Consider the following 10,579-nt stretch of genomic DNA (forward strand, 5'->3'; position numbering starts at 1 on the left):
CCCACTTGACTTCACATTCCAGGATGTCTGGCTCTAGCAAATGTGCTGGGAGTTGGATAAACATTAATGTTCTAAGATCCTTGTTTTGACTAGAATGTAAAGTTAAGAATTGCTAAGTTGGATTTCTTAAAACTGATTGTTTTTATTGCATAATTTCTGGGGAGTTTTCAACCATTCACTTTAGATGTTGACCCTTTGCTCTCTCATCTGCTTGTAAAAATCCAACTGGACATCAATAAGTCTTTATCCTTGATTCTTCTATGTCTTTCTTTCTACTTTTCTAATTTACTACCTCTTTATATCTCTTTGTATCTCTTTCAATTCCAGATAAAGTATTTTGGGTTTATTTCTGATCTCCAGTTTTCTTTGCAGCTGTGTCTAATCTATTATAAAACTCATCCACTGAGTTTTTTGTGTTAGATTGTGGTTTTATTTTTAAGAGTTTTGTTTGATTTGTTTTCAAATATTCTTGGTCTTTAATTATATTTTTAATTTCTTTGTCTCATATATATAAGTTTTCCTCAATTAGCTGAGAAGTGCTTTATAATGAGTGCCCTCTTCCCTCTTTCATTGAGTGTCCAGTTGTGATAAGCTGTACAGACACCTAGGTTATCTGTTGAAAATCCAAAGTCACCTTTATTTAGTAAAATGGTGTAGAGTGGGAAGTTGAGACAACTTCCATCATTCTACGGAAAACTCTACTGATTGTAATCTATCTCTGGAAAGGAGTATGTTTATCTGAAAATATATTTCCCACATAATATATAAAATATTAAGGGTAAGTATTTATGTTTTTTAAATTGAAACATGATTTTTAACATAAATGAATAAAGCAACAAATCTTAAAACTACCAAAGAAAAATGAAGACAAACTCCTGATGACTCTGACAATGAACTTTATTTTAAATGTCTTATAGTTATATTCATATTTTCATACTGTCAAAAACAGTAGAAAGAACTGTGAACACATAAAAGCATCTTAAAGTAAAAAATAAAGTTGGTGTTGGAATACACAATAATTTAAAGTATAAGAATCTAATTGTTCAGAATAAATAAATAAATAATACAAAAAATTGCTTAACTCATATTGCCTAGTAAATTTTTACAGATTTAAGAAAGATAGTCTCAGGATTCACATGATTCAACACATCATTGCATTATAAGGGCAAGACCAGGCCAGGCATCTCAAAAGTAGGACTTCCAGTTCAATTAAAATTTCAGATAAATAATTATGTATTTATATACTAAAAGTTATCCATCATTTATCTGAAAGAAAAATTGACTGAGAGTCCTTTCTGTTTGTATCTTTTAATTTGCTAATCTGGTTACTATGATTACAATATAACAATCTTGATCAAAACATCACTTAATATATAAAATAAGTATAAATTTACTACCATCATTATACTATCTTATCAACAATGCTTCTTTCCCATTTCTCCAAATACATGCACAAACATTATTGTATTTGAGACTTAAATAAATATATAAATAGGTAAATAAGTTACACTTGAAAATAATTTACATGACCAAATAAAAGTTAAAGTGCTTCCACATGTCCTCACATCTCTGTGAGGTAGAAAGGTGGCTGAGATTTTTTTTCTCCAGTTTAGGAATAAAGAAACCGAGGCACAGTTGAACAGGCACTCGTGAATCCTGGCCAGCAGGCAAGGGTTGCAAGATCAACGAAAACAAAAAACAAAAAACAGGATTTCCAGATAGAATGGAATTTACAGTATGCAATGAATAATTTCTAAAATATAAGCGTGTCCTACATGGAACAATGTACATGCAACAATGAAAAAATATTCATTGTTTTACTTAATATTCAAATATAACTGGAAATTCTGTATTTTATCTGACAACCCTACACCAGACCCACACAGTACACGAGGCACTGAAGTAGATTTGTTTTGAAGTTTCATTGGCATCTTTACTGAGGAATTCTTGGAAGCAATGGAAAAAGGATTTTTGGTTGTTTCTTCTTTTTCATGGATCTTGCTTCTCAGCTCTGAAAATAAATAAAACAAAAAGTTTAAAAATTAGCAATGTTCTAATAAGGAGAAAGGTATGATTCTTAAAAATACACTTAATATAGAAATTAAGAGAGTCTTAGATATGCATGTGTTAGAAATGCTCTATATTTTCAACTACAGATAGAGAGATCAGATTAGTTATCTAAAGCAGAATATTTCTGAGATTTATAGGGAGCTCTACTAATGACAGAGGGCACAGGCATATACCCACACTTCTCTGGACAAACTGAGATATATGATTTCCCAGTCATGAGTACAACAAACTCACTATTGTTGCTATTTTTTTTTTTTTGATCAAAGAAGCAACTACTTAAAAGAAAATAATTTTCAGCAGCAGCAGAAAATTTAAAGGCTGACTTTTGAAGTAAATGTCACAGGATAAATGAAGAATATAAATTCAAGAAAAACTTACCTCTTCAAAAATACCTGCACAACCCTCTGCACCCACTTTTCCTTGGGGTTTAAGCAGACCTCTTTTCCATTGGTAAGCTTAACACTGAAATAAGAAAGATATGATTAAAATCAATATTTAATGGGCTTCAAACACCCCCTTGCCACTCAAGTCATAGTTCCTTGAGTACAGGCATAAAATGGAAGTCCAGACTAATTTTTAGCTATGAGTCATGGAGAGTCCCATATTTAAATGCCATGAAAACAAAGAATTTTTCCTTTCTATTTTTCTCACTATGTACTCCTAGCACCTAGAACTTTGTTGGATTCTTCCACGTCTCAATTCTAGGCTGACTAAAATAAAATATCTAATCACTTTTGAAATTACTTACATGATTTCTGAATGTTCACAGTGTGGCCCACTCTCAATCACTCTCAATTCTTTGATAAATTTGGGGTGGAAAGGCGTGGAATGTGTTTTTATGCATTGGCATCGAAGTTCTGTACTCATTCTTGGCAGAACTGCAGCTGTGGAAAAAAAATAAGAATTTATTTCATCCATAAGCACAGCTTGGCCAGCTTCATGCTTATTAATTCCAATGTGATCATTTGGTGAGGATCTGTTTGGTAAACATCACATCTTTAGCAAACTTATCCCTGAAATCGCTGGCTGGATATTCTCCCAGCCTCTGATTTCAATTTTTCTCTTTGTTGTAAAAAGAATCATTCCTGACAACATTGAATGGTGTAAAGACTTAGAGTTGTCTTTGGAAAATGTTGACATCTTCATGGTACCTTTTCTCCTCCTCAACACTGCATAATCCTCTGTGATACCACAATGTTATTAACGGCAGGCAAACTAAGATTCACCAAAAGGGAAACTGCCTTCAGGAGGAATTAATAGAAATATATGTGAGTTACCCAGCGATTGTACTCCATCTTAATAAAATCCTTAATGTTTAAGAACATATATACATATGCCATATTTCATATATAATGTTCATGGTATATGCCATAAACATTCTAAACTGTATTTCATAAGAGGGCTTAAAGACATATTATAAACTTTATTGGGAACCCTCTTATGAAATTTGGAATTCTCCAGGCCAGAATACTGGAGTGGGTAACTTTTTCCTTCTCCAGGGGATCTTCCCAACCCAGGGATCAAACTCAGGTCTCCCACATTGCAGGCGGATTCTTTACCAGCTGAGCCACAAGGGAAGAGCAAGAATACTGGAATGGATAGCCTATCACCTCTCCAGTGGATCTTCCCAACTCAGGAATCGAACCAGAGCCTCCTGCATTGCAGGCGGATTCTTTACCAACTGAGCTATCAGGGAAGCCCAAACATTCTTAACTGTATTGCATAAGAGGGATCCCAATAAGTTTTATAATCTGTATTTAGGCCAAAGAGCAACTGATAGCTGCCTGAAGCTCGTCAATTAAATAGCACATGGAGTAAAAGAACCTGAGTTACCTTACTCAATATTAATAGATAATATGGGTAAATGTAGCCTCCAATAAAATATACTCTATAGATTTATGTTAATTATTTGTATACTACAGAGTATGAATGATGATAGGAATAGAATGCTTATATAAATCAAACTTTCTAAATATATTGATACAACCTAAAAAATTAAAACTTCAATTTAACAGTAAATGACTGCAAAGATGGTTTTCTGTTGCTGAATAAAAAGGACCTTGTTTTCCAGGCATGAAGGATAATCTTGCTATCTGAGCATCACGTTTAGACACAGGAAACTTCTGTAGATCAGAAGGATATGCTTACCTTCACGTAGAGCTGCAGAAAGCAGGAAAGCTGCCAAGAGAGCAACAGCCAGCTTGGAAGTCATATTTGAACAAGAGGCTTTTTGTCAGGTTTCTTCTGGCTCTCGTTCTAGATGCTTGTGAGCTCTGCTGTCCCAGAGGACCTCTGTTAGACGGAGAACTCCTGTGGCTTTTTATATCATCGTAAGAGTAGGGAACAAGTACACCATCATGCTTGCATCATGTCAGAGGAAATTCCACAATATGCAACCATCCGCCCTTTGAGAGCACATCTGAGTCATCTGACTCCTCTAGTGATTGGTTTCTTATCAAATTTTCTGTGTGACCCAAGTTTTATTTGATCTTTCAAATAATTTTATTGATTTTGTTTAAAAACATGTTTCTTTTAAAACATTTTAAAATCTTTTTATTTTAACAGTCAAGTTTCTCAGTTTGATACATTATTGGCAATGATAGTCCTTTTTGTTTGACAACTTTATCATGGTCCCATCTGGCAGCTCTTAGACTAAGGTCACTTGTGATAATTCTTTTATGGTACCATCATTTCTTCAGGTAAATTATATGTGCTGTAATGATAGATAAGGCAACCTAGTCAACCACTTTTAATGGGGACACAATTTACAAGAAGTCCATTTATAAGCATTTTGGAAAGTTTCCAGGAACAATTACCGCTCTCAAGAAGCATGTTACAACTTTTCAAAAGATTTAGTTTTCTAATACGTGTTTAACAGAACAAAAGGGACTATCTTTCACAAATATTTATCAGTTCCACAAATATTTATTGAGTAACTTCTGAGTAATGTGGGAAGCTGGAGACAGATAGACTAAGTACTTGTTTTTAAAGAATATGGTCTATCGGAAGAAGAAAACAATATAAGAACCAGAATATATTATAGAACAGACAAGTGGTACCAAGATATTTATTCCAACAAGAGCACAAGGGCAGAATTTTCCATAAGTATATAGAGCAGAGTATTGAAGTACGGAAGACTCTAACAGAGAAGGATAAAAGAGAACACCTTCTAGATAAGGATACTGTTGAAAGACTCTCAGGTGGTAAAATAAAGAATTGTTCATGTTCCAGGATGTGGTTCAAAAGCAGTTGGTTGGGGTGGGATGTGGTGATGTGTAATGGAAAGGTAAGCAGTATATGCTTAGTGGAAAGAGCATCCGGGTTTAAACCCGGGATCAGCCACCTACTTTTGTGTAGCTTTTAAGCTTTCTGAGTTCCAGTTTCTGTATTTATAAAATGGGTTAATAACATCCACTTGTCTCATAAAGTAAATTTATGTAAATTACCTGGCTTAACTTGTAAACTGGTAAATTCCCATCTGCCCCAAGAGCCCTGGTTTGTATTTCTTATTTTTGTCAAATGATTGACTTTCAGACTACAAAGATATTTACCAAAAAATTATTTCCTAAAAAATTTTATTTGCCTTGGAAGATCTTGATGAAAAACTGGCTTTTGAAATACCAAGTTGAATCAGATTACAGTATATAATGCAATAATAGAATAGAAACATCAGTGTGAGTTATGATTTACTAGAATGTAAAGTTTGAGATCAAAATCTGTTTGTATTAGAGAGCAAGTGACCATTTCGGATTGAAAATCTGGAGTACAGAGTCTTAATTAAAATCTATGGAATTCCAGAATACTTAAAGAAATAACAAGTTTAAATATTTACATAGGATTTAAATTAAATTCTCTGACATAGAGCTGTTGAAAATTAGACCAAGAGTAATGATATTTCAGAATGGGAACATCTGTGGTTTGGGGAGAAAACTTCCATTGCTGAAAATTTTGTTTAGTGACCCCAACTACCTTCTTAAGTATCACTTCAATTTGCTTGATACCAGAGACCATGTGTATGTGTTTTAATCACAACAATAGGACAAGTAATAATGTCATCATTTTACTCATGAGGAAACTCAATAACATCTCCATGTTCATATATCTAAGTATTAGTGGAGGTGATAGTTTTGGTCCTGGTCTAAAAGCACATTTACAAAAGGGAGTTGAAACGACTTTTCTTCAGAACACTGGGATGCAAAACCACCTTTGTATGACTCAGTGACATTTCTTCACCCCTCATGAGTCTTGATTAGTCCAGAGTTCCTTGGGAAGAGAACCCTAAGGAAGGGAGCATACAGTAGTGAAAGCCTGTTCACCTCTGGGAAAGTACATAGCTTATAAAGAATGCAGCTTGATTCAACATCTTCCTTCTTTCCCAGGGAGCTTGATAGAGCAATGAGCTTGTCCACACAAGTGTGTGTGGAATAGTAATGCCACGTTTGAGGGTTTTCCAAAGAGGTTATTAGATTTCTGAACAACCATGTTTCCTTCTTCTTCCTCCAACCGACAGGAGACTAGAAGACAAAATAGAACCTTACATCAACTTCTGTAGCAATGCAATCCTTACTGTTTTTAAACCTACTATTTTAGGAACTTGACTGTTCACTTATTTATTTAATATATATTGATTATCAGCTAGTGCCAGTCTTGTAGTAGGAGATGTGACTACTTTGTAAATAAGATATAGACTGTGACTTTGAAGAGTCTGTGGTCTAATGTAGAATATGGACAACTGGCTACCTAAGCAAGTACAATACAGTGAATGACTATTACAATACAGATAACTACAGGAAGCTCAGAGAGCAAATAAATGGAAACTCTGATGTAGTTTTGATGAATAGAGTTGTCTGATGAAACATCTTTGAAACTGTGACAGTTTTGGTGATGAGTAGGAATAAGGCAAATGGACTGGGGAGAAAGGGTGACTGCTTTGCTAGTGGAGGCAAAAGCAAATACAAGGTAATGAGATGTAAGACAATATGGTGCAGTTGGGTTCCTAAAATTGGTGAGCGTTGTATAGAAAACATTTATGGAGTGAGGAAAGGAAAAATTGGGGCCAGATATATAAGCACAATCTGAATTTTAAAGAAATTCACAGTCTCCTTGCTTCAGTAATGCTGATTTCTTCAGCCAGGAAATATTCTCATATGGAAGGACCCTGATGTGACTGGTTCTATGCATCATCATTAGGACCCAGTTTTACCAGCGATACCACTAAGACAGGGCTTCCCTCGTGGCTCAGACAGTAAGGAATCTGCCTGCAATTCAGAAGACCCGGGTTCAATCCCCGGGTCAGGAAGATCCCCTGGAGAAGGGAATGGCTACCCACTCCAGTATTCCTGCCTGGAGAATTCCATGGACAGAGGAACCTGACGGGCTACAGTTCATGAGATCACAGAGTTGGACATGACTGAAGCAACTTGGCACACATGCTCACACTTTTCTCAGAATGGAGCATTCATTTATAAAGCAAAAGGACACCTTTGCAAATGTTGTTGATCTCTCATAGTGTAACCTGGTTGCATTATGTCTTCAGTCCATCTATCAGAGACAAGGATGGACAAAGAAAAGGTGACTAGATGGGGCATTATTCTGGTCTTGTCCCCCTTCTGTAAAGGTAACTCTATGAGCCACTACATAGAAAGTAGAAGGTCAAAATTGGGTCAAATAGCAGGGAAAAGGCTAATTAGCTTGTTTTGAGGGAATACTGCTTCAAAATAGAGCAAAGTGAAAAACTTAAAAGAAGAGAAAAGCTGCAGATAATTGACATTATACAAAGTGACAAATACAAGTGACTTTTTGTCATCCTCTAGGAATGAATGCAGAGTTCATGGGACTCCTGACCATTGATCTGTTTATGTAAGTTCCACCCAGCACCTAACAAAGAGCCTCCAGAGATCTTTACCATAACCATGGGACCAAGTCCATCATCCAAGAAAGGGAAGAGCTAAACAAAGGGCCAAGACAGACAAAGATGGGCATGTCCTTTTTCCACCCTTGACAAGTAACTCTTCTTTCATTCAACTCTTCACAGGAGAGCTGAATGTCTTTTTGATGTGTTAAACAATTTATGTCCCACCCACACTCTTCACCCTACTCCCACTTCAAATAGGTATTTTAGAATTAGGGCTTTTTTGTAAGCCTAATCTAAGTTGTATTCACAAAACAAAGCAGAATGTGGTGAAAAGAACATGAATTTTGAAGTGAGGTGAAATTGGATTTGAATATTTCCCCCATTGATTAACCAAGAGATTTTCAGCAAGCTGATGCTATGTTGGTATTGCATCTGCTACTGTTAAAATCTGAACCAACTTTCCCAAAACCCATACTAAAGTCTCAGCTTGCACCTGGAATTTTTTTCTTCCCTTGAGGAAGTTAGTCTCAGCTCAACAATCCTCAAGGTTAAGAGAACCATAAAGTGAAATTGTTATTCAGTCAGCCATGTCTGACTTTTTGTGACCCCATGGACTGTAGCTTGCTAGGCGCCTCTGTCCATGGGATTTCCCAGGCAAGAATACTGGAGTGGGTTGTCATTCCCTTCTCTAGGGGATCTTTCCAACTCTGAAATCGAATCCAGGTCTCTTACATTGTAGGCTGACTCTTTGTTGTCTGAATCACCAAGGAAGCCATTTAAGAGACAAATGCTAAATACTATCACTCAGTTTGAATTACAGTGTTGTTAATGCCAAGATCATAAACATACAATATCTGCCCCCTGAAGCTGGTTGTGGAAACAGACATTTATTATGGACAGATCAGCCTGTCTTCAATATGAAAAAAGTTAAATGGAATTGTTTACTTGTAGTCATTTCTTTGTTAGATTTATGAAACAAAAGTTTTAGGATTGTTTACTCCAAGGTTTATAATAAAATATCTATTTTTGAAATAACAGTCATATGTTATTTGGCACTAGAATTTCTTTCTTGTGAAGGAAAGATCATAGGAATTGAAATCATTTGGAAAAAAGGGAAGTCGCTGTATTAGAAATGAGTCGACTTCTGCATGTGTTTAATTATGTCTTGAAGTAACCAAGACCCATACGTGCAGTTGAGTCAAACGACAGTTGGAAGAAAAAGCTTTAAAATGCTGATTCAAGGTTGTATAAATATATACAGATATTTTCCCTCTTTCCTTAAAAGTTTCTTTGTTATTTTGACCCTTTGTTTTCATAGATATGTGAATTTTTTAAAAACTGAGTTGAGATGAAACTCAGCAATTTGATGAAAGTAGTTGGCATGGAAAATAGATCTTACGTTGCATTTTCTGTATTTTTTTTTTCTCTCACAACTCACCTTCTTAAAACTTTATTTGGAAATTTTTGTTTTAAAATGTGAGCTTCACCTTAACTAATTCTTTCCCCTGCTTTGGCCTTAGGGATCACCGAAGTATTTAAGACACAGTTTGATTGAAATCCAAATGCCATGTCAGATTCTGTTGAAGAGAGCTCAGCCTGTCTGTGGGATTGTTGATATAAGGCTCACCTGACTGGAAATTCCATAAGGTCAGAGACCACATCTGCTTTGTTCATACCGCATGCCAGTTTCTGGTCTAGTGCTTGCAACAAACAGGTGCTCCACAAACATTTCTCCAACGAAAGTAAAAATTCCCCAGTTCCCAGAGTTTTCCCACCAACAGCAGTATCAACAAAAGGAAGTAAAAATGTTTATCTTTGTCTGTTTTCGCTCTCCCACGGGGACAATTGCTTTATGTACGTGAACCCAGAAGACTCCAGTACGGAAACCAGAGTTCTGGCTCATACTCTCATTTAACAGTGAACAGATAAAAGAGAAACCAGTTCAGCAAAGCAGCAATTTTCCCCTTTGGTGAATTAACCATTCAGCACCTTATAGGCTGATACCAAGCTGGGGTAAGAGGTACAAAATAGGAGGCAGGGTGAGGGTGGAGAGCAGTATGCAGGGACTGTAAGTGTTTAGCATCCGCTGATGGGGGAGAGCTCTGCTGCTTCCTTCTTCCCATTGCCTTTGTTTACAGACCTTTGGAGAATCCAGAAGACCACACAGACAGTACTTCCAGAACCCAATGAATGAGCTTGAATGGTGACCCACGGATTTAGTCTAACTATAGGTATCACACAATAGTTCCTGTTGTTCAGTTGCCAAGTCATGTCTGACTCTTTGAAACCCCATGGATTGGAGAACTTAAGGCTTCCTTGTCCTTCACTATCTCCCTGAGTTTACTCAAACTCATGTCCGTTGAGTCAATGATGCTATCCAACCATCTCATCCTCCATTGCCCCCTTTTGCTCCTGCCCTCAATCTTTCCCAGCATTAGGGTCTTTTCCAATGAGCCAGCTTTTCGCATCAGGTGGCCAAGGTATTGGAGCTTCAGCTTCAGCGTCAGTTCTTCCAGTGAATATTCAGGGTTGATTTCCTCTAGGATTAACTGGGTTGATTTCCTTACTTTAAGTACTTAATCCTTTGAAAATGTAAGGAAAGCTCTGTGCCCTCTCCTTACCACAAAATCCACTTAAGCTTAAACATACAAAGTT

General features: G+C 36.3%; 1 protein-coding gene across 1 annotated transcript; it reads right to left on the reverse strand.

Annotated features, from left to right (window-relative positions):
* Window positions 1-879: 879 nt before the first annotated feature.
* On the reverse strand, window positions 880-4,364 carry CXCL8 (C-X-C motif chemokine ligand 8). Its single transcript, XM_081511459.1, has 4 exons — window positions 4,219-4,364; window positions 2,819-2,954; window positions 2,449-2,532; window positions 880-2,011 (listed from the first exon to the last, which is right to left on the reverse strand). Exons 1-4 carry the CDS (start codon window positions 4,280-4,282, stop codon window positions 1,990-1,992), a joined length of 306 nt encoding a protein of 101 aa, XP_081367585.1. The 5' UTR covers window positions 4,283-4,364; the 3' UTR covers window positions 880-1,989.
* Window positions 4,365-10,579: the final 6,215 nt, after the last annotated feature.

Source organism: Giraffa tippelskirchi, chromosome 1 (genome assembly GCF_054371585.1).
Source record: "Giraffa tippelskirchi isolate mGirTip1 chromosome 1, T2T-mGirTip1v1.2.pri, whole genome shotgun sequence".
NCBI classification, from domain to species: domain Eukaryota; kingdom Metazoa; phylum Chordata; class Mammalia; order Artiodactyla; family Giraffidae; genus Giraffa; species Giraffa tippelskirchi.

Bases quoted from the DNA above. Each gene is read 5' to 3' on its own strand.
- CXCL8 (XM_081511459.1), bottom strand. From the start codon at position 4,282: ATGACTTCCAAGCTGGCTGTTGCTCTCTTGGCAGCTTTCCTGCTTTCT. The intron at 2,533-2,818 runs GTAAGTAATTTC...TTCTTATTTCAG, and splicing joins TGTGAACATTCAGAAATCAT to TGTTAAGCTTACCAATGGAA. The intron at 2,012-2,448 runs GTAAGTTTTTCT...ATTTATTTTCAG, and splicing joins GTGCAGGTATTTTTGAAGAG to AGCTGAGAAGCAAGATCCAT.